The sequence below is a fragment of the Natrix helvetica genome (genome assembly GCF_964273705.1).
Source record: "Natrix helvetica genome assembly, chromosome: 1".
Taxonomy (NCBI): Eukaryota; Metazoa; Chordata; class Lepidosauria; order Squamata; family Natricidae; genus Natrix; species Natrix helvetica.
Genome location: NC_138548.1, coordinates 163,518,896 through 163,543,521, shown reverse-complemented (window position 1 = coordinate 163,543,521; position 24,626 = coordinate 163,518,896). Strand labels below are relative to the sequence as shown.

General features: G+C 37.0%; 1 protein-coding gene across 1 annotated transcript; it reads right to left on the bottom strand.

Moving 5' to 3' along the window:
• Nucleotides 1-2,580: 2,580 nt before the first annotated feature.
• Nucleotides 2,581-24,242, bottom strand: GORASP2 (golgi reassembly stacking protein 2). The gene is made up of 10 exons (XM_081934749.1): nucleotides 23,884-24,242; nucleotides 14,312-14,392; nucleotides 12,663-12,866; nucleotides 11,762-11,848; nucleotides 11,189-11,319; nucleotides 9,574-9,706; nucleotides 9,272-9,392; nucleotides 8,081-8,158; nucleotides 6,093-6,203; nucleotides 2,581-3,724 (listed from the first exon to the last, which is right to left on the bottom strand). The coding sequence occupies exons 1-10, from the start codon at nucleotides 23,944-23,946 to the stop codon at nucleotides 3,366-3,368; spliced, it is 1,368 nt and encodes a 455-aa protein (XP_081790875.1). The 5' UTR covers nucleotides 23,947-24,242; the 3' UTR covers nucleotides 2,581-3,365.
• Nucleotides 24,243-24,626: the final 384 nt, after the last annotated feature.

The window sequence follows — 24,626 nt, the reverse complement described above, 5'->3', positions numbered from 1 at the left end:
TTTTTTAAATGACAAAACCTGAATCTAACACTGTTGTCCTTTTCACAAGAAACAAAAGTTTTTCTTCTTCTGGTTGTTAGGGTCATCTTGTCAGAAACATTGACCTTGTTACTGCTTGTCCGTATATATTTATTCTGAATTATGTTGTATTCATTTGATATGATTATTTAAGGGATCAGTATCACTATGTTTTTTCTATGTGCTGCACCAGTGATAATTTAATTTTTATAGAGAGAAGCTGCTGTCTGCTAGTTCACTTATACCTAAAGAAACTACAAGGAACCGTGCAATGGAAATACACCTTGAAAATGAAGACTATGTTTGATCTTTCACGCCCTCCAAGGCAAATATTCACTTTTTGCAAACAGGTGGCATTTATGCAAACTTTACAGTTTCAGCTCAATTCTTCTAAAGAGGGACAGTAATTGACCCTTCACTAAACTTAAGAGCCTTTTACACAGGTAGAAACTCCAGTAGCAGCTCTAGTGATGGTAGAGGAAGAAATACCTTGCTAGCCATTTCTTAGGGACATTTCTGATGTTTTGGAGACATGGTAGACAGTAAGAATTCTGGAGGAAGAAACAGCATCACCTTTATAATGCCCAGCAGAATCAGAATTAGTTTTGATTGTTTTACATAGGCAAATGAAGCATTTGATAGGACCTTCATGGGGTTCCTGCATGAGTATTGGACGTCTACTGAAGGTTGCGTCTTCAGGACAAGATAACACTTTCTAATTGGATTGTCACTGAGAAATTGATATTTTTTGTCACTTGGATTTAAAGTCATTGTGAACCCTGAACTTTGAAAACTGCAGTAGAGTCTCCTTCTGGCAGGAAGGAAGAGAACTTTTGCTGCAATCTGTATCCTCCAGAGAGATATCCCCGAGTATCTCTAATTCCTTTGGAGCAGATGTCAAAGCAGAAACTTCTGCAGCAAAAGGACAGAACCCACAAAAGCTTCCTCTCTTGTTTTGTCAGAAAAACCATCTTGTGGAATACTATCAAGGGATGCTGCTGTATTTTTCATCAGTGCACAGTACACTTTTTAGGGGTTGTAATATATTACGAGTTATGACCAAAGCACATTCAATTTTTTTTCTTCGGGTTTTCTGATTCGTTAATTTGATCTACATGTCCGTAGAAGCAAAACCAATAGTGACACATCCCTATTTATCAGAAATCATTTATGAAAGATTAATCAATGTTCTGAACACTTGGTCAATTTCCAGAGAAATCAGTTTCCTGTAAGGATGCAGAAATGAAACTATGATTTTTCTCCTTCCATTCTTGAAATGGGGCGTCTCCGCTGTTGCACGGGGAGGCAAAGTGATAGTTACTTCTCTATGAGTACAGAAACTTAGAACAGTCACTTGGAGACAGTCAGAAGGGACAGAAAATTTATCAACCCTGCAATGCAAGATCAACCTTGATATTCCACAAATAATTTGGACATAAATTGTTTGAACCAGGTGGTCTTTTGAATAAACACGACTATCGTCATTTTACTAGTAGGCAGGAAATATTTCACATAAAATGCAAGGATACTACATCTGTTAACATTGGAGAACCAATTGGTGGCGCAGTGGTTAGAGTGCAGTACTGTAGGCTATTTCTGCTGACTGCCGGCTGCCTGCAATTTGGCAGTTTGAATCTCAAGGTTGACTCAGCTTTCCATCCCTCTGAGGTGGGTAAAATGAGGATCTATATTGTTGGGGGCAATATAGTGACTCTGTAAATCGCTTAGAGAGGGCGGTAAAGCACTGAAGAGCGGTATATAAGTGCTATTGCTATTTACTATACCTGTTTTTGGCAGAACAGCTGTACTCCATTTTCTGCTTTTCAGAGCTAGTAATGATCTTGGCAATCATCTCTTCTCAGATGTGAGGGTGCACTACCACTACAATAGATCCCCTTGAAAGGATCAGGAGTCATGGAAAGGGAGACTACTCTTCCTCTTTCTCCCACCAGAATAGGAAATAGAGACCAGTAAGTAATGCTAAGTAATGCTTTCAAGAAATTAAAAGCTGCCAAGTTATACACACAATTATGTATGAGCAAAGCGGAATCATTGAACAAAGTGCTTGCCTACAGAATCTTAAGCTGAATCTTAGCCTTCCATTCACCTAAAATTAAACTTCTGAGGGGCAGTAATAACTAGGAAATCATATACATTATATGTGTTGACTTGTTTTAATATTTTCTTTAGAACTCCAAAATTACATGAAAAAGAAAGCCAATTTTTCAACAATTCATATATTTAAAAGAGTTGTATTAATGATCTGGATTCAATTAATCGAAGGCTCCATACTGAATAATCACAGAATTGGATTTGAAGACGAATGCTATAACATTTGCTACTAGCTGGGCCACAATTAATAATTACGTTTTTTTAAAAAAATAAATATTTTCAGTACAATTGGAGAACTGTGGCCTTCCAGAAATTCCAGCTCAGTAAAGCCAACAATGAGAAATTTTGGGGAAAAATATGCATGTGCCTATGAAATGTTTTCCATTCCAAAACTGTGTTACAGTTGTGTATTTACTCCTGTTCAGTTTTAATAATATGCTCACCGAAAGCTACAAGATAAAATCCTCAGATTTTATTGCCATTATGTAACCTCTTTCAATACAACCTGTTTTACAAAAAAAAAGGTCAAAAGTTTCACCTTCCTGTTTTTGAGCCATGTCCAACATTATGAGGTTTCCTTTTGATTTCTTCATAATACTTTTGACAGTGGGCTTATAAAGCAAAGAAGCAGAGGCTAGGGTTTAGGTAAAAGGGCAGTAGCTCAACAGAAAGATCTGCATACAGGCAGATTTAAAAATGAGGCTGAATTTACAAGTCGTGTTCTGAAGTTTTTAATAAAACAGCTCTAGTTTGAAGATCTTTATACTGCTAAAATGTACAACTTGGACAAAAGTAAATACTTTTACCCCTCACAATGTATTACCAAAATTCTAATTCTTGCAAAGTACAAGAAAAAAAGTTTTCATATACTACAAGCATGAATTACTTACTCATTTCTAAGAGAAGCAAATTTGTGGGGGGGAAAGTAAGCAAGGTAGCCTACTGAAGTCAGATTACCCTTTTTAAAAAAAATCTTCAATTTTGGCAGCGGACACCTGCATATCCTACCTTGATAGTTCCTTTTTATTATTCTTTTCCTTTTTTAAATATAAGCAGTTCCTTCCCCTTTCTTTACCCTACACCAAGCCCATTGTAAAAATCTGGACCCTTAAGTCACCTTCCGTATATTTACAAGAACTCTGACAACAAATACAAACTAGCATGAAAGTAATGATAGTTTGCATATACTGTTGTTGAATAAATATATCAAGCCCAATCCAATCAATCAGTTGAAGTTATGATGATTCAGACACAGCCGTATCTGTGACTAAGGGTGCTGGCTTTTCACTGAAGGAAGTTATCCCATCTCCTCTGTCTTCAGGAGACAATGCATTGACAGTGGAAGCATTAGAAGCAGCAGTAGTAACCATGGGGGGAGGAACAGCCGTATCCAGAATGTGTGCACAGGTTTGTTCCACATTTACAGGAATGCCAGGATTCACAGGGAAGCTTGTTGTGATGGGAAGAGAAGACAGCAGATCCGTAGGCAGAGTGGGCATCTCATTGACCAATGGGAACTTGGCAAGGAATTCCGGTGACAGAGGTGCAATTCCAGACAGGTTGACTGGAGGCAAGGAAGGAAGTGGCGGCAACCCTAAGAACATCAGAAGACAAAAACAAGCTTGCAGTCTACTTGCGTAAATCATTAGCCTACAGAGCTATGTTATTTGTAAATAACAATTTTACGTATTGCAAGGAAGATGGTGGGGATATATACAAAGAACCAAAGAGAAGAGGCTTTCCATAAGGGTCCCAATAGATGTGTATCCTGAGCAAGATCTTTCTACTACAGAGATTAATTTCCTGGAGGTTCACAAATTTTGCTCCTAAAATAATAAATGAATGTGTGATTATTTCATTAGGGTTAAGATTGGGCAAGAAATACACTTTTAATCATTTAATCCATCTATGATATGAAATGTTGAAAGGACCTTTCAACTTTATTTTTTTAAAAAAAACATTTCATTGGAACAAACAGTAAAACAACTTTCTGGCATCAATTTGCTTTGTGTGAGCAAGAAGCAAAAATGTATTACTTTATTAAAAGTTCCTCATGACCCTTAAAGGAACATGGACCACCACTTAAAGACTCCTTATTGCCTATAGAGCGGCCAGGTCTCATATTAATTGGAACACAGCAAAGCTTTAAGACTGCTGTTAACTTCTTATGGCACAGATATTTCGTGTAAGAATCTCACCACCTTCAGGAAAATCACATTCCTTTATGCAGCTTAGAGTCCAAATGAATAAACAACCATTAGCCAAAAACATGCAGACAAACTAAAGGGCATATGATTCTGTTTTCACAGTCCTCTGAATTCTGTTCCATCCAATTTCTATTCATGAAGATTTCAAGAAAATGACTTGAATATAAAAAATCAATTTATATGCCAGGTTTCATAGAGATTTTGGCATTTTTATGCAGTAAATGTAGCACTGTACTTTACATTTTTATTTGTATTTGTATATGTATTGTATATATATGTATATTGTATGTGTTTTATTGTACGCCGCCCCGAGTCCTTTCGGAGAGGGTGCGGCTAACAAATTAAATTTCATTTCATTTCATTTCATTTCACAATATATTTTAACACACTGTTAGTATTAATAATACAGTTAAATTACCTAATCTTAAATTACCTTCTACTAATCTGAATTTATTCAGGTTATGGTATTTTCCCATTTTATTAATATATTTTCTCATTATCCATCATACAATACAATACAATACAATACAATACAATAGTAGAGTTGGAAGGGACCTTGGAGGTCTTCTAGTCCAACCCCCTGCCTAGGCAGGAAACCCTATACCGTTTCAGACAAATAGCTATCCAACATCTTCTTAAAGACTTCCAGTGTTGGGGCATTCACAACTTCTGGAGGCAAGCTGTTCCACTGATTAATTGTTCTCACTGTCAGGAAATTTCTCCTCAGTTCTAAGTTGCTTCTCTCCTTGATTAGTTTCCACCCATTGCTTCTTGTTCTACCCTCAGGTGCTTTGGAGAATAGTTTGACTCCCTCTTCTTTGTGGCAACCTCTGAGATATTGGAACAATGCTATCATGTCTCCCCTAGTCCTTCTTTCTCTTAAGCTAAACATACCCAGTTCCTGCAACCGTTCTTCATATGTTTTAGTCTCCAGTCCCCTAATCATCTTTGTTGCTCTTCTCTGCACTCTTTCTAGAGTCTCCACATCTTTTTTACATCGTGGCGACCAGAACTGAATGCAGTATTCCAAGTGTGGCCTTACCAAGGCATTATAAAGTGGTATTAACACTTCACGTGATCTTGATTCTATACATTTCTATACATTTACATAGGAAGTTTTTTTATTTCACAGTAATATTGTACTATTGATAATAATGCATCAAAAAGATTTAATATTACTTTCTATTCTCACTTATGCCAATGAAATATGACATGAATGGATGATGTTTAGTTGATGTCAAATCTAGTTTTAATTTTTAGCACACAACAGCATCCTGATTAGCAGGTGAAGTGGCCCTCCAAAAAGAACAAGAACAGAAACTAAATTTAACTTAAAATAATTTAAATTTAAATCTAATTAACATTAAATTAAAATAAAGGAACAGTTAATCTCCATCTGCCATTTATTTCCCTACTCTGTATCAATTATATTGTGGCAGCAATTTTTGGAAGAATTTAAGGATACATATATTGTATAATATATGCACAGTAGTGGTGGGACTGCAAGAAAAATAAGGAAAAAGCATTTCCCTTTTGTAAGATTCTCTATAGGATTTCAGGGGCTTTTCTTCACCTGAATGGGATCTAAATGTTATGATACTGAATTAAACTGGGCTATAGGCAAACATATGAAAGCCTTAGTTATTATAAGCTTAAGATAACTTAGTGGTTGCATAAAGTCATATGCAACAGGGCTGAACTAAAATCTTTAGACTGAGTTATCAGGTGTCAGTTCAGAAATTTATCAAAACATACCAGGCTGCCCAATGTCTACTAATCCAGGACCAGGAATTAAACGCGGACCAGGTAAATTCAAGTTAGGGATGTTCCCCAGGTTGGGAAGTCCAGCAGGTAAAGTCATCAGTCCTAATAAAAATAAGATGCTAAATTTCAGAAGTTCATATTACTCGCCGGTGCAGAAAAAAGAAAAGTGACGAAGATATTTAATGGGAGGAACACTTTGAGTATTTTCTAACAATTACAATATGTTGGAGAGAGAACATTAGATAAATGGACATTCAGAAATATTGTTGGTCATGTGTATCACTTTAAGGAGTTGGCCTAGTGTAGATTTATGGAAATAACCAGCATGTACTTCCTTCCCTCATATAATGTATTAAGAAGCAGTCTACTTATAAGAGACAGCTACATACAGCGAGTGTCATTTTTCTATAATCCTTTGTATTATATACCTTTAAGTAATCTTTTCAGAGAACGGTTCCTCTATGGTTTTCAAAAATGTATATTAATACTGTCCCAAATGTTATAGACAGACAAGGAACAAAGGTCTTGTTACTCATAAACTGCAAAATATTTCCAATAGTCTTACAGGTTTAATTGCTACACCAGTGCAGTTCTTTCTCTTTCAGAGTTCCCAGTTTCCATTTCTATTTACTTTTGTGATGTTAGGGCACAAGGCTGCCTCTATCTTTTTTTGTATATTTGGAATAGTCCTCATATAAGAACACTTCTCAGTTATACATATTTTTCCTTCAAATTGTAAATTCTAACCTGCATTAATTTGCTGAGACCATATGTTTGATTTCAAAGGCAGACACTATACTATAGTACGCATTAAGACTGTGCAAAGATACTCAGTCCAAAACGGTTAAAACATCCTCATCTAGTCTAGACCACTGTGAAGGTAATCCAATCATATAAGGAACTAACCTTGAGGTAAAGAGTCATTGTACTTATTTTTAAATTGTTTTTGTTTTGTTTGAACTCATGTTTTAAACGTACTAACTTCACAAAGAGCTTGAGTTGCTATTGAAAAAGTTCATTTCATGTCAGATTCTCTTTTTGGGCTCATGTAAACAAAATATCAATTGAATTGCCCACTAAACTAGACTATGGTAAGTTTTATTTAAAAAATTCTTAAATTAAGATTTTCTTGGTTCCTGCTTATACATATCATTTTTGTGTATATGTTTGGCTTCAAGTAAGCATTGACTCCTGACAACTGCTTGGAATGGTCCCTGCAGTTTTTATGACAATATTTTTTGCAAGTGGTTTGTCACTGCCTCTTTCCTAAGGCTGAGAAAAACTAAATAGTCCAAAGTCACCCAACTGGCTTTGTGCCTAAGATGGGACTAGAACTCACGGTCTCCCAGTTTCTAGCCTGGTGCCACTACACCAAACTGACTCTCATTAGTCATATAATATGGAATGAAAAGATATCTTTTTTACATCTTAATTTATAATATCTATAAAAAGATGGTTTTGAATTAATTGAACTTGTATATTTAGCCACACACATATTAATTTAAATAAAATTATCATAATTTATTTGGCTAGCACTTCTAGTTCTCAGAATATTCTTATATCATCTCTTCGGTATAAGCAAATGTACTATATCTAAAACTGCATTCTTGGAGCGGCATCTGAAAATTATCCAACGATACAGTACGATTCAAATATTTTAAAAAATCTACTCAGATACTGTAGTGAATGAAAAAAAAATTATTCACAGACTGTTTTCTACAGGGGATATAGAAAGCATACACCCTCCTATTAAAATACCAGGTTTCTGAAATGTAAACAAATCAGATCAAGGTAAATCACTTCAGAAAATTACAGGTGGGAAAAGTTCTGAAGTGATTTATCTTGGTCTGATTTTTTTTACATCTCAAAAAACTGGCATTTTAATGTGTGTGTGTGTAGACTTTTTATATCCACTGTTTTTGAAAACACCCTTTTCAATATTATACACAAGAACGTTCATCGACATTTGTATCTCATACCTGGTAATGGAGCTGCTGAGTTAATTGGAGGAAGAGATTGATTTGCTTGAGGAGGCAATAATGGCACTGTAGGAACACCTAATGAAAAACCAAACCACATTATCTTTCAAATGCTATTTTGAACATATCCACAAAATCTCCGACCTAGCCCAACCTATCGACCTTAAAAGTAGCCTTTAGGTTTTCCAGCAAAAATCTTTATTATTAACCATTTTCAATTTCTTTTTTAAGATGGAGATGTCAGAGATTAGGATCCTTTTGTGTCAGCGCGTGTCCCCCACGTTGAAAATAAATTTAAAAAACAAGCCAAAATAATTAACGTGTGTCATTCTTTTGTAACTTTATTCTAAAATGAAAACAAGAATGAATGAATGAACCCAAGTAATCTATTTTATCTTCCTTGGCAGAAACATAACCTTTGCTATAAAACCATTTGGCAGGAAACCCTATTCATCTTCTCGTACTTCCTTAGATTTAAAGTGTTCAAGAGAAGTAGGAAAGGCGTTCATGCAAAGACGAATCCAATGTTATGAGCCTGAAATCTGCATTTGGAGAACTCTGCTTCAGTGCTTGTGTGTTTTGAGAAATATCATTTTGTGGGTTCCACCCGTTCCAAGCAATGCAACTGGACTATGTCATTGCTTTGTAAGAGAAAATAGGAATTTGCTGTAAGCCCCTATTCCCTTGTTTTATCTCAAGGTGACAAAGGTAGATGAGATGTAGCCAATGCTTTCTGCTGATCACCTATCATGTATAAAATTTGGCCAAAGAGAGGATTTTTAAAATTTTCTAAAACATTGAAAATGTAGAAAAATATTGGATCAGGAAACAAAACATAATTAGTGTTTTGGATGCATTAGAGAACTCTAATATTTGCTAATTTGTTCTCCTTAATGAAAAACTTTGTGCTGCACTGCGTGGAGTTCCAGAGTGTAATAATAATAATAATAATTAAAAAAAAACAGGATAAAGATGGCAGAATTCTATTTAAAGAAACTGAGATTTTAACATCTGTCCTCTTCTCCAAAAAACAGACCCTTCTCCACCCAGCCCTCCAGTAATGTTCCATTTTGTAGCTATACAGCACATTAGTGTACATGACATGTAAGTTAAATAGAACTGTCACTCACCCCTGATATAATTACATCTAGAAAACAGAACACTGGTATTAGGATTACACAAAAGACAAACCTGTACTGAGCACGTTAGGGACAGCAGGAGTTGTGTTAATGGAAAGACCAGCCAAGCCTTGTTCTACTCCTGTAGTTCCAGGTGGCAATGAAGAAGGGGGATTAACTGAAGACAGTTGCACCTAATTAAAAAGAACACTGTCTTATCAGAGATCTGCTGCTTGGTAAGATGTTACAAGAAATAAATGCTTGGAGAAGAACATACATATCAGAATAATACGTTACAAGACAGGAATATTATTCCACCAGAAGTGGTTCGCAGAGTCACACTGTAGGCTGCAAAAGAAAAGGAGGACAACTTACTTCTGTGAAGCCATCTTTGAGTGGACTAATAGGTGTATTAGACAACTGCCCAGGAAGAGAAATTTTCTTTCCTTCTTCAAAAGGGCGAGTAGGTATTCGATGCAGGTATCCGTAGCCAATGCCACAACCTAGGCTTTAAATATAAAGAAAGAGAAATGAGATTAACCTTAAATAGGTTCACAATTACCCAATGCCGTTGAATGAATGAATTGCCGTTGAGGAATTATACGGACAGAATTTAAACAATATCCTTAAATAGCCATAGTATGTTTATGAATTTAATAGCAGCACGGGCATGATATTGAAAATATCAACTTTAATTCATTTTTAAGGATTGTGCTCATTTCCAAAAATTACACATCTCTAGAACAATTATAAACTATTGCCACCAAGACACCAAAAAGAAAGACTCTAAAAAATTAACTAAAAACATTTGAAGGGTTGGGCATATAAAACCCCATGGCCTAAAGTATCTAATGGACAACTCCATAGCTTTCCTTGCCTTCCTCAGAATAAAGCTTTTCAGGGACATCAGATGCAGTTACATAATTATACAGAAATCCCATGGGAATTTCATGGGAATATAGAGGTACGTCTCTGCTTTCATTTTTCAATTTGCCTTAATAGGAAGTGCTCAACTTATGACCATAATTGAGACTGAAGTTATGGTTGTAAGTTGTGCTGGTTGTTAAATGTGTTAACATGTGGATTTTATTTTTGGTGGTTAAACAAAAGCTGCAGTTGTTAAATAAATCCATTGTTTGCAAAGGGTATTATTTGCTAAAACTGAAGGTAAATGCCGAAAAACACCATAAATCAGTCACGTGATTGTGAGACTTTGAAAATGGCCATAAATGCTGACAAGTGCCCCAAATGTGATCACATGAGCACTAGCGGGGGGGGGGAGGGGGGAGGGAGAGAAGGCAGCTGTTGAGACTTCAAATCTAGATCATAAATACTATTTTTGCGTCTATCATAACTTTGAACGGTTGCTACGTGACCAGCTGTAAGTGAAGGATCGCTTGCATACTATTCTCTTTTCAGCTAAACAGGAATAGAATGTAGAACTTTATTTCTCATGATATAGGGGCATATTAATACACTATGAATTTGAAGTGAGTCATTATAAACTTAATTAAAAATCTACAAGTCACATGGAAAATTATACAGCAAGAGAAAGAAATCTGTAGCCCCACTGAACGGACATTTATTTTCTAAATTAATAGAAACCTAGATGAAATACAGTATTCATAATATACAGAATTACAGTATTCATTCAACACGAAAACTTATAGCCTGTGTTCAGTAAAAGGGGATGAACAAAATCTTGGAGTTATCTGAGTGAGTTTTGATGTGACTTTTATCCTAAGAAGTTTTATTGTAAAACAGAATCACACTAGCAAATTATTCCTTATACATTCTGTCTGTTCAAAATGCAAATGGAGTTCAATAAATATCTTTAAATAGTTAACATAAATTAAATCTTTGAAAAATATTTACACTGTCACTGCATCTGCCCAGTTTGGTACAAATCTGACTGTTTGGAAACCCAGATTTAGTACCAAAATGATGCCTTTAATCACATTTCACATCTCTTTGAATAAAATCAACTTACCTTCCCTCTCCACCCCATGCAGTATTTGGGGTAATAACGACTTCTCGGCAATTATCAGTATCAGTATTGTATACATAAAGTTTTAATGGTTTGCTTTCATGTGTTTCAATGAGAGAGAATAAATCTTCAGACTAAGGAAAAAACATATTTAGTTGACAATTTGATTAATTTTAATCAACTATTTTATTAATTTTATTTTAATGTTCTGAAATTCAGAATGAGCTGAATTTCTCATTTTAGCAGGTGACAACATTCATTCGTTTGTTTCTACCAGTGAGTAAAAATAAAAAATGCATGTAAGCACAAATTCACAAATAGCCTTTCCTTGCTGTTTTCATTTGTTTTTTCTGCTCATCTTTAAATTACTAATAAAATTAATAAAATTAATAATAATAATAATAATAATAATAATAATAATAATAATAATAATAATAATAATAATATATTAATTTCTAAGTTATGTATAACTACTCAAAAAGAAAGCTAAATTGCAAATAATTATAAGCAACCCGAGTTACGTCTAAAATGGTCAGAATCTTAATTTTTTTAAAATAAATGAAATAACATATTTACCTCATTCATGACAGTATCTGCCCCAATGATGTAGTCACTATGAGGTCTAAGACCTGCAATTGCAGCAGGAGAATTTGGTTCAACTTCCTAATTACAAGACATAATTTTAAAAAAAAGTAAATTCCTTAATCAGAGCAAGAAAAGTACAAAAGATAAAAAAATTAAAAACACTCTCAAATCAAGTTCAACTGTTGATGACATGCACACCGTAAGAAGAGATTGAACAGCCATTTGTCTGAAATGGTATAGGAGCTGGGGGTTGGACTAGAAAACCTCCAAAGGTCCCTTCCAACTGTTATTGTTAATTTATATTTGGAGGGAGAGAAGAAAATGAAGGGGGGGTGGGAGGAGAAAAAGAGAGAAAATGGAACCCCAGGAGTCAGTATGATTAAGATTTGCTCCACACTTTTGCCACATAACCACTAAAATATTTTTCAGTTTAATTAATAAATTAAATGTACTTCAGGGGGGAAAAATGCAGTCTTCAAGATAGAGAAGTTGTTGAAAATGTGTATATGCAGGTATGTGCCAAAAAGTATTGATTGCTGTTTTGGAGACAAAGGGTAAAATCCCATATAAGTAATAATGCATTAAATGCATTGCTGTATTGGTGAATGTTATCTCTTCCTTGTTTTTTAAAAAAATACCCACCAGAAACATATAAAGTATTTCTAGATATGCAACAAACTCTAGGATAGCCATCACACTTCTTTATTGATAGCGATTTTAATTTAATGAACAAAGTGCAGTAAAGGAGATATATGCAACTAGTTGTTTTTTTTCTACGCCGTTTTGGGTGAATTCCTATTGGAAGCGCATAGCCCAAAGGAAGTTACAACTGGAGGATTCTCCACACAGAATGATTTTGTTTTCTAAAAATAAAGATGGAGCTTCTACTTACCAGCACATGCCACACGTTCTCATTGGCGCCATCAAAGCTGCAAAACCGAATGCTCACGCCCAGCAAGCCCTGACCTCCCCACATGTTGCTGGGGGTTACGGATGTCTCCCGGAGCTCCAGGGTTTTGCTGCTATAGACCATCATCTTAACAGGCTTTTCCACATTGGCTTTCAACAGGTCCTTCAGTGTGTCATTGTCTTTATTCTAAGGAAGGTATAAAGATTTTAAAAATCGCTAAACTGATTTGCAGTTATGCTCACACTATGGCAATGTATCAGCATTTCAAAGTATTTGACAGAAAAACATTTTGAATAGGACGTTTTGCGCATTCCTAGCGTTAAACCTATGCCTTTTTTTCCTAATGCACCAACTTTCGTTTTCTTACCAGAAAATGGGCAGAAGCAAGCTCTCATAATTTTTATCATTCTCTCTCCTTCTAACAATTATGTGTTCCTCATAACAAACCATATATACCATGTTTCCCTCAGCATCTGCATTTAGACTGGATGACACCAATCAACAATAAATTAACGATACCCCAACTAACCTCCTGACCCCCAGACCAAGAATATCGGCTTTTAAAAACTTTCTGAAAAACTAGGGTGGTTGGTTTTTTTGCCAATTACACTTAATATGTACCTCAACCACCCGTATACATTTCATAGCTGACATGGAGAAGCCAGGGATGGATTTCCTACAGTACAGGCTGTCCTCGACTTACCATAGTTCATTTAGTGACTGTTCCAAGTTACAATGGCACTGAAAAAAGTGAATGATGAACATTTTTCAGTGACAGCTTTTGTAGCAGCCCCAAGATCATGTGATCAAAATTCAGATGCTTGACAACTGTTTCATATTTATGATGGTCACTGTGTCACAAGGTCACCTTTGGCAATCTTTTGACAAGCAAAGTCAATGTGGAAGCCAGATTCACTTAACAACCTGGTTACTAACGAATTAACCGCAGTAATTCATTTAGCAACTGTGGCAAATGGGGCAAAACTCACACAACCAATGTCTCACTTAACAACTGACATTTGGGACTCAATTCTGGTCATAAGTCGAGGACTACCTGGGAAAATCCAGATATCATATCTTGTCCTCTCTGGACTCATATAATCAGGATCCAATCTGGATCAGCCACCAGAGGTCATCCTCAGCGAACTTCTTTTGCTTCTCTGAAAAAAAAAGTTCTCTGCGGATAGGTTCCAGCACCAGTCCGAAAGCTCGGAAGACTAAATCTCTAATCCCGGTAACCAGCCCAGATTGGATGTTGCAGCATTATCCTGGGACACACATATTTATTTGCCTTCATTCGTCATATAATCAATTCATATAACAGGTACCAAGATAGGAATTAAACCAAATAAAGAAAACAACAAGCCATCAGCAGTAATTTTGTATCACAGGAATCTAGGCCTGGAACAAAGTGTTTCCTTTTACCAACTAAACTTCCCAGAGGAAACAGATTTGCTTATACAAGCAGGTCTTAAATTATTTTTTATAAGTCAGGAGCTCTTTTCAGCTGGGAAAAGTTTATTACCTTTTCTCCCCAGGCATAACTACATGACATTGGATTGTGAAGTTATAAATCTGGATTTATGTTTTCAGGTACCCGCCCGTAAGTTTTAATTTGGGGATTCACTTACCAGCCTGGAACCATTAATAGAAACAATAAAATCAAAGAATGGCTCCAATCCAGCTCTATGTCCTGGTGAATTTTCTTGAACCTAAAAGATAAACATTCCAGGGAAAATAATAATAATCAAAAGTAGCAACTGCAGTACTATGATTCCCAGCATGGGAAACCTTAATAAAAACCATAAATGCTTGTCATTAATTAAAGCCAACAGTATACTACAGGAGAAACAAACTTTTAGAGAATCATACCAATTTAAAAAGACAAATTTATGTCACCTCTTGGAAATAACAGATAACAAATCCTGTTATCAAGGCACTAACTGTGGATGTATCTTAGGAAATCCAGTTGTCACATAGGCAATTGCAATTTAAGGACTGTAGCCTTTGAAATGAGGTTTCAATAACTTTCCAGTGTCTGATAGTGTGAGCCTTTTCTCAAAATATACAAGCCAATCTCTGCACCAAAAGATCTATCACTATGAATTCACCTATGACTTTGTTTTGAACACAACTGCATTGCACATGGCAAGAAGTATTACAGTTATTCTCTCTTTTTTAAAATAAGAACAAGAGTATAGCTATGAAATAAACAGCTAAAAAGCACAGAAAGCTAGAGTTCCTAATAAAAATCGTAAAATGTAATAAAAAAAGATAAATGGCAAAGATGTCTCAGATCATATTTGAAATATCACAGTTAAGAGTAATAATAGTAATAATAATGAAAAGGAAATTCCATTAACAGGTTAGCTAAACAGCTTAGAGCCAAACCAAGATTGACAGAACAAAAACAAATTTGCAGACATTAGGACTGCAGTTTTTGGATTTGATGCAAAAATGTGTTCCCGAGCATACAGATGAGAAGGGAGCATCTTTCTGTGACTCATTAAATTACTTCCATCTTGTATCAAGATTATATAGCTGCCTTGCATAGCTGCACCGCAGCCCCAGGAAACAACACTGTTGGTTTAAGGAGTTGCAGAGAGTTGCTACGTTCTTTGCATTCCCACACTCCTCTCTCGATTACAGTACACAGATACCTATTTCCGGTAATTATCTGATCAGGTTCTTTTCAATAAGTACATTACTTGAGGAAGGTAGCTTAAACAAGAAGTCTGTAAGGTATTAAAATCAGCAGAAGACTACAGTTAAAAAAAACTGTTGAGAAAAACAAATGACATTCTTCCTTTTTTAGTTAAACATGAGGAAAGCCTGAGACCTTTCTGAGGTCCTGAAGTCTAATAACTAAAGATGTTTTTACGTCATTACTTAATATTATTTATATACAGGCTGTCCACCAATTTCTTTGGGGATATCATTTAGTCTCTTTTGTGGTTATTTTGCTTGGACTGTATTTCATCACAATCATAAAAGCCATGGAACCCCAAATTTCCGTTGCTAAGCTAAGAGAGCTGTTAAGTGAGCAGTGCCCCATTTTACAATCTTTTACCTATATACATTGCAGGAGTCCTTGATTTACAAACATTCATTTAGTGTTCAAAGTTACAATGGCACTGAAGTTTTTCACACACAACTGTGTGATGCAACATCCTCACGTGATCAAAATTCAAACATTTGATAACCGGTATGTAGGGGAAGCCCATTTCACTTAACAATTATGTTACTAGCTTAACAACTTCAGTGATTTGCTTAACAACTGTGCAAGAAAGGTCATAAAATGAGGCAAAACCTACTTAACAAATGTCTTGCTTAGCAACATAAATTTTTGCCTCAATTGTCATCATAAGTCTAGGATTATCATATCTTTCTCCTCTGCAATCTTCATTGGTTGCCAGTCTGTTTCTGGGTCCATGTCCAGGTGCTGGCTTTGATCTTTAAAGCCCTTCATGGCATGAGCCCGTCTTATCTGAGGGACTGGCTTTCCCAGATTACATCTGTCTGCCCTGTCAGGCCTGAGAGAGAAGGCATGCTGCAGGTCCTGTCTGCCAGGGAACTTCACCTGGCGGAGTAAGTCCCAGGAGGTGAGGCTTCTTTGCCACATCACCCACCTTGTGGTGTCTTCTCCTCCCTGGAAGATTAGTTCCATCCCACTCAACATTCTCCAAGCCCTTCAAGACCTGGCTATGTTATTAGGTCTGGGGAATCCCAGAGGACTGGGGAAATTTTGTGATGGCTTCCATATTCAACCTCTCCTGTTTTGTATGTCTTTTTTTTAATAGTTAAGTGTAGTTTTTTTAATATATTTGGTTTTTTAAATTACGGTATTTTTCTGAGTATAAGACGTATCTTTTTCCCCCCGCAAAAGAGGGTGAAAATCTGGGTGCGTCTTATACACTGAATACAGCATTTTTGGCCTCCCGAAACCCCACCCACGCGCATTCTGTTTTTCACAAAAATTGATGCACAGAGGGTTTGGGAGGTTTGTAGAGTGCTCCTGAGGGCTGGCAAAAATGAGCGAAAAAAGGGGGCATTTTTTGCACGTTCTTGTCCTCCCCAGCCCCCAGGAGCACTTTGCAGGCCTCTCAAACTCTCTGCATGCTCCGTTTTTCACAAAAAACCTTTTAAAAAAAAATTACCTCTTCAAAATCTTGGTGCATCTTATACTACGGTGCTTCTTATAGTCCAAAAAATACGGTAAATTCTGTATGTATGCTTCCCCGAGACACCTTCAGAGAATTGAATGGCTATTAAAAATGATAGAGATAGATAACATATGTATACAAAATCTCTCTCTCTCTCTCTCTCTCTCTCTGTGTGTGTGTGTGTGTGTGTTCTGTTTTATATATATATAATGCTACGTAACTGTCAAGCCTTACTTTACAGTAACATGTGTTAATAATCTATTTTAAGGTTTGGTAAAAGTGGTATTCAGACAATTCCCTGCCTCCCTTATCTGTAACTGCTCTAATTTACAGATATATTTGGAAATAAAGGGAAGTCTTCATGTTCTGTTTTTTACCTGACCACAAACGGCCTTGTGGAAAAATCCCTCAGGGAAAACGAAGGAAGGAAGGAAGGAACCAACCATTAAAAAAGACTGCTCAGCTGCATTCCGTCACTATGCAGCCCATTAACGCCTATTAAACTTTGAGAAGAACCATGTATTTTAAATTTGTTTTAAAATATTATATTATATTTATTATTGTCTATATACTGTCCATGATTTATTTTGAGATTATTGTTATACAGCTAGTCCTCAACTTACAACAGTTCATTTAGTGACCGTTCAAAGTTACAATGGCACTGAAAAAAGTGGCTTATGGTCTTTTTCCACATTTAAATTGTTGCAGCATGCCCATAAGTCACATAATCAAAATTCAGACACTTGGCAACTGATTCATATTTATGATGGTTTCAGTGTCCTGAGGTCATCTTTTGCGACTCTCTGACAAGCAGAGTCAATGGGGAAGCTTAACAACGGGGTTTCTAACCTAACAATTGCAGTGATTCACTTAGGAACTGTGGCAAGAAAGGTCATAAAATGGGACAAAATTCACTTAACAACTGCCTCACTTAGCAACATAAATTTTGGTGTCAATTGTGGTCATAAGTTGAGGACTTACCTGTACTGAACAGGACTATCATCCTGCTCCAGGCAAAGTTTTGGAAGAAGAGTTAATTAACCTTCCCATCTTCTAAAACTGCTGTCTTTTAGAGCACATATAGCATATATTAAATCAAAATTTGATTTATTATGCAATTTCTAATATTATTTAAACCACAAACATAGGATCTGATGGACTGCAATTATAAGAATACATGAGAGGAAAGAATCTGGATATACTTGGTCTTCATGTGATAAATTCTAGTTGGCAGGGTAGTGGTACAAGAACTCACCTGGATTTATAAGATGTGAAAGGAAAGTTTTACAGATATAATTTCATAGATGCCACTAATAATTAACACAGATTGATTCAAATAGCTTACATGGACTCATTTGTAAGTCAAGTTTCTTATTTTAGAAATTTTAAAATTCCATAAGCACCTAAAATTTAAACTACTGTGGATATCACCTTCAACCCCAAAAGCTTAAGAAGAGTTTTGGATAAGAAAGCCTTGGGAAAGTGGCAACCAGTTTATCAACTAAAAAATGCTGAAGGCAGAATTTTTTGATAGTTCAGCAGAGAGATAATGAAATAAAACATTTCAGCATACCGTCTGAGTTAAAGGCTATACTTCAGTTCCCTCCATTAAAATCGACCGAGCTTCTTTTCTTTTTAATTGGCTACCACAAGATTCCACAGAACTACTCAGAAACAACTTTCTTTTTCAGAGAAAAAACTCTCAAGTAAATTGATCCAACTGTTACAGGAAAATAAATCACCTACACTGAGGAGTGTCACAGCACACAGCTACATATATTTTATTGTTTTAGGGTACTACCATTCATTCTGCCAGAGTTATAACTAAACAGGCCATAAGAAAGCAAAAACTAACAAAAAAAACCCAATAATCTAGATCAAGGATGCTAAACTCCTGGCCCGCGGGTCGTATGCATCATGCGCTTGCCACGCCCAAGCCCAGTTTAGCAAAGGGGAAAACAGTCCCAATACGCCATGCTGTGATTATGTCAGTTTGACACCCCAGATCTAGATGGTCTTATTGCCAAAGTTCAATCTTAAAAAGGTTAGTTAACATGCAAATAATTTTAGGTGATAATACTTTCCCACTGTAAGTAATATGGCAAGTTCATAAGTGCATAATTTATTATTACTATATGAACCATGACAATCTCAGTTTGCTTTTCAAATATATTTGCAGAAATGTGTATAATTAGTCTATTTTGTAGTTAAATGTCATATAAAGCATATAGTAATGCAAATATATTCTCAGCTTATTTTTACTTTACTCAGTAGAAACACTGCCCCAAATTCATGCCTTAGATAACCTCTAGTTATCTACCAGAAGTTTCATCACTTTGTTCAGAAGCAAACAAGGAAGATGGAATGTGCTACCAAGGATCTTGGCAAGGACAGCAAATACTTACTTTTTAAAAAAAAAAATCCCTTTGTAGGTCTCTGATTTAGTTCTTCATTAACATAATTGCTATTAGATGTACTGAAGAGTTCAAACTTCCCTGAGGTTATGTGTCTCTTTGGGGTCTTAAAACACACAGAATTTATTCTAAATCACTGCCTGAGGCAAAAAGTGTATTTTAAAAAAACACTAACATGCAAGTTATATTGCAAAAGTTAAAAAAAGACAAAAATGTTAACAAAAATTAGCTTAACATGCACACAGGCAAAGAACTAATAGGTTCTGTATAAAAACTTGTAAAGTAAATTGTTTAACCAATCTCACATTTTTATTTTGGTCATAGATTAATTAGCAGATCCTTTCCAAAATTAGTGTGGGAATGAACTACATTTTATTTCACTTAGCTAATGTATCTTCAGCATGATTTCCCCTTTTATATTCTTAATCTAACATTTATTTAATTCACATATCCTGACAGATACTTATATATACAGCCGATAATAATAATTTATGTATAAACCTTATATAATGTTGTTTTCTCTTGCATATTGTAATATATTCTTGTATCCAATGTATTTGTTCATGTATATTTTCCTCAATAAATCTACACAGGTGAAGCACTGGACAGATATTCCAGACTTTTGAAACATCTGCTTTTTGACGTTTTCTGTCACATTCTGGAGATCTGCATATCTATATGTCAAATAAGGAATGTATGAGTCTGACTTTCCTCTTTTTATGGGTCCTTCCTGGCTCCAAATTCCACTGATCTGAAATTACTAAATTCAGGGTCAGATTTAGGATAAGTAATGTCAAAATTTTCATATTCCACTAGTTATTAATTTCATTCTACTATCCCATTTGTTTCATTGACCTGTAATGAAGTATTTTTCCTGATTTTTAAAAATATTTAATTTATTAATATTCTGATACAAATGGTGCTTCCTCTGGCACATGCCTTCTTAGTGACAACAAGAATGTCATAAACCATGTTCAGGGATTTGCTTGAAAGCAGAGCACTTAAGCTGGATACTTTGATCGGGCTCCATGCAGTACTTCCTCTTTGCTTTTCCCAACTTCCTTGGACTGACTCAAGAGGTCCAAAGAGAAGCTGTATTGTATCTGAGTTTACCTGAACTAGATGGCATCTATCCATGGCACTCAAAATACTGTTTATTTGGCCCCAAGTTTTATGAACACTTTTAAACCTGCCTCCAAACAAGCACAAATACAGTTTCCCTAGCAAGACATACACTGATTGGGAAAGAAAGGCTATGCTGGATGGAAGTTGTGGCCAATTCTATCTGGTTCTGCCCCTCATGTGAAGAGCTGTGATGTTTGTCAGATTTGAAACACAGCAGAATATCCTAGCTTTCTTGCTAAATGCAGCTAGTAAGGAGTACCTCTATTTAATATTACGACTAGAATGCAAAAACAAGCAAACTAGAAATAAGGACTGAATTCTGTCTCCAATTCATAATAGCAATTTGCTATACTGCCCTTAGGAGTATCACAATGGTGGGATTTAAATTTTTTTAACTACCGGTTCTGTGGGCGTGGCATGGCTTGGTGGGCGTGGCAGGGGAAGGATACTATAAAATCTCCATTCCCTCTCCACTCCAGGATACTGCAAACCCCTTTCCTCCCAATCAGCTGGGACTCAGGAGGGAGAGAATAGATGTGGTTGGGACCAGTCAGAGGTGGTATTTACTGGTTCTCTGAACTACTCAAAATTTCCACTACCGGTTCTCCACAACTGGTCAGAACCTGCTTATTACCATCTCTGGAGTGTCAATACATAAGACCTGGAGTTACTGAACTAAGTTGGAGAAAAATGGAATAACTGAGAATGCAGCAAACTGATGGCAACTCATGCCCCATTTAGCCACTATCTCACTAAGCAGTATACCAATCTAACCATGAAGGAACCTACAAATGCCCATTGAAAAATCCCATTGTGATTTCAAACAATAGCTTTTACTATATTGTACGACTTTACTGCCTGATAGAAAAGTATTTTTTAATTGTGAATGTATTACAGCATTTCATACTGGGAAAACCTAGGAAAAGTGTCTTCCATTACTATCAATTTCTGTGAAAAACAAATGACTAAGGAAAAAAATCTCGGAGGAAGAAGACAAGTCAGATTGCCATAAATCACCTTTATAAATGAGAGACCTTAATACATATCTAATGTTTTTTTATTTAGTAAGAACTGCCTCATAGCTGCCTAAGGTGTCTATAACAACAGCTAAATTCCTAATCAATTACACAACATATACTGCATTCTTCATCACTCCCAAGTGTTAAGTTCCCTGGCCATCAAAAAATTGCCCATTCTAAATAAACGGGTACTTTCAAAATTATGACAGTGTTGAACAAAGTTGACAAATTACAGACTTTGAGAAACATAAAATTTCAAACCAGCATTTAAAAGATAAACTCACTCTTGACCATATTGAAAAATATTTATTATTTAATTTACATACTTCCCATCCCACCTAAAAAAAATGCCTTTTTTTGGCACCAAAGTAAATATATATTAAATATGATGCATTCTGTTGTTTTACTGTTTTTTATTGCACTGTATAGCATTTTTCCATTACTTTCTAAATACTTCTTGTTTTGGGTATATCAGGAAAAGAGTGACATATAAATGGTCTAAATTAAGTACAATTAATATAGTTTCTATGACACAGAGGCGTTACTTTTCATTTGTGTCACCTTTTATTTCTTCAACAGTTAAAATACCAAGAGTATAAGTTATTGTCTATGTTGGAGCTGTTTGGTGTAGTAGTTAAGGCACCAGGCTGGCAACTGGGAGACTGAGTTTTAGTCCCTCCTTAGGCATAAAGCCAGCTGGGTGACTTTGCATCATTGACTTTCTCTTAGCCTTAGGAAGGAAGCAATGGCACTTCTGAAAAGCCTTGCCAAGAAAACTGCAGGGACCTGTCCAGACAGTCTCCAAGAATCAGACATAACTGAATGAAAGAAAGAAAAAAAAGAGCTGTATATCAATGTAGACTAAAATGTTAAGGAAGCAGTACTACACAAATCCAATCTCTAATTTGCTTATGGAGAAGAAGCTGACACAAATTTCCTCTAGGGCTATACTGTTAGCTTGGAATTAATCGAACTTGTAACTGACAACTTGTTTAGTCTTTCTGGTATTTATCAGATTTGAACAAAGTATTTCATATCTCTTGCCTAGAAATCCTTAAAATAGCAAATTACTGAACATCTTTGCCTCTTGATGCCCATTTATATGGAAAAAAGTTATCTGAACCAACTAAAGTTGTAATAACTCTGGAATCATATGATGAGGAAAGAAATGAACAAATCTCACTAATAGGAATGTTTCAACATTCTGTATTTTTGTGGAATTCACTTGAAGAAAGTGCAACAAAATTGCTCAAACTGCACCATACACTTGCTTTAAAAAAGGCAAAACACAAAGACTTCCACCAACATATAACAGCAATAACATAAATCCCAAAGTGTAGGGAAATTCCCAGAAATTATAAGGTTTCGGGTATGTGAAGTTAAGACAATGGAGATCAATTATCCACTTGCATAGCTAACATGCTTCAGTAGTGTAATGGCTTAACACGCATCAGTTATCTTAACTGCCAACATGGCTTATTTCACAATTCTACCGGATTACGTTTATTAGCCGATTATGCTTTGGAAATTCATCTTATGTTTTTAAATTAAACTATCACTTCTCCAAAATCGGGAAAGACAAGACTACGTTTTATAGCGCAGAAATGACAAGAACCCCTAATTTTCCGCAGAAGAGATTCACACCTTTTATATTATATGTGATCATAATATGAGTATATGCATAATTTGGTAGTTATTTATTTTGTCATGTTTTATATAGAGTATATTGCAGGGGGTGACCCTTTGAGAACTGTTATGCAACGAAATTTCATTTTAATGTATGCCGATCAGGCTGCATTTAAAGTGACAATAAAGTTATTCCAAGTCTTGACTATTTGCGGGTTGGTCGAGCAGAGCAGTAATGCATCTGTCGCACAGGATGGCTGGTTCCAGCATACCAATTCAATACCGCGCTGGAAACCAAGGTCAGGGAGACTGACCATCATGAGATTAGCTCGTGAAAACAGATCTGGGCACGAAACTGATATTGCTATTGGAGGATTCAAGCTTGCCGAAACTCCTTTCCCGAAGTCACTCAAGCCCACAGAGCTATTGGGAGCGTGAACGGCCATCCCATAACGAACAAAAAACGGGCACTTCCTTCTCCGTTGCTCTGCCTCCTTTAAGAGGGGGGCTAAGTAGCAAAACTTAATTTCTGGCATGGATTTCGGGGGGGGGGCTGGGGGAGGGGGGGAAGGAAGATCAGGTATCCATCCCCACGATTAATATTTCTGCATGAATTGATCCTCCAAGTCCAAGTCATCACCCTCTTTCCACGGTAAAGCTTATAGTCTGGCAGATCTTGGAAGTCACCCGTGGGACGTAGCGGTAGGGCTGCTGCAAGGCAGCTCCACTCCCAGCATTTCCCGCATTCCTGCACTCTTCCCCTGCCGGGGTGCCTTCTCCCTCCGCACCCCACGCTCCGTGCACCGCCTTCCCACGTGCGATTGCCCCCCACCCCTTTTCTCCGGAGTCCTCTTACTCTCAGGACGTGGTAGCCTTCGGTGCCCCCGCCGGGTATCTCCACGCTCTGAGACGAGCCCATGGCTCAGGCCCAGCGGCGGACGACCAGGGCGCCGAGCGGTGGCAGCGGCTTCTCCGGCGCGCAAACGGACGCGCGGCACAACCGCCCCTCCCGCGCCAGCCAGCCGACGTTGCCCCGCCGCACCAAAGACGTGGCACTCCGTAGGGCCGGCGCGCACGACGCTGGGCTACGCCAGGCCTCCGTGGCAGCAGCTCCCCGACAGCGCCGCCTGCTGGACCCAGGGCGCGTGACCGAAAGGGCGAGCCGGGCCAAAGCTTTTTGGCGCATGCGTGCCGGGAGGACGCTCAGCAAAGTACATTTTTCCTGCACCCCCCCCCCCCGCGCCCCCTTTGCTCGCGGTGTCTTCTGGGGTTTATAGGAAAAAGGCGGAAGGAGAATCAGCAGAAACGTGGGCCTGCCTCGTAAGTGTTTCGACGGAGGCCCGCGAGGTACTAAACTGGTGATAAGAACCGTCAGTAATGTGGTGTCGCTTGGAGGGGCCTCGTGCTGCTCTCTGGCGGTGAAAAAGGGGAACGGCTTGTTGGGTCATTGGCCTCTACCTACAGCTCACATTTTGGGAGGCGCGTTCAAAGCCACACAGCTAAGGCGACCTTTAGGACTTGGAACCTAAACGGGGTTGGGGGCCATTAGGAAATCCCAGGCTGTAGGCTACACTGAGATTGCTGGGGAGGGGGAACCTC

What these genes read in the sequence shown, in the direction of transcription:
- GORASP2 (XM_081934749.1), bottom strand. Translation starts at nt 23,946, where the DNA reads ATGGGCTCGTCTCAGAGCGTGGAGATACCCGGCGGGGGCACCGAAGGC. An exon ending in CTATTAATGGTTCCAGGCTG is followed by an intron (nt 12,867 to 14,311) that starts GTAAGTGAATCC and finishes TACCTTCCTTAG; the next exon opens with AATAAAGACAATGACACACT. An exon ending in TCAAAGATGGCTTCACAGAA is followed by an intron (nt 9,393 to 9,573) that starts GTAAGTTGTCCT and finishes CTTTTTAATTAG; the next exon opens with GTGCAACTGTCTTCAGTTAA.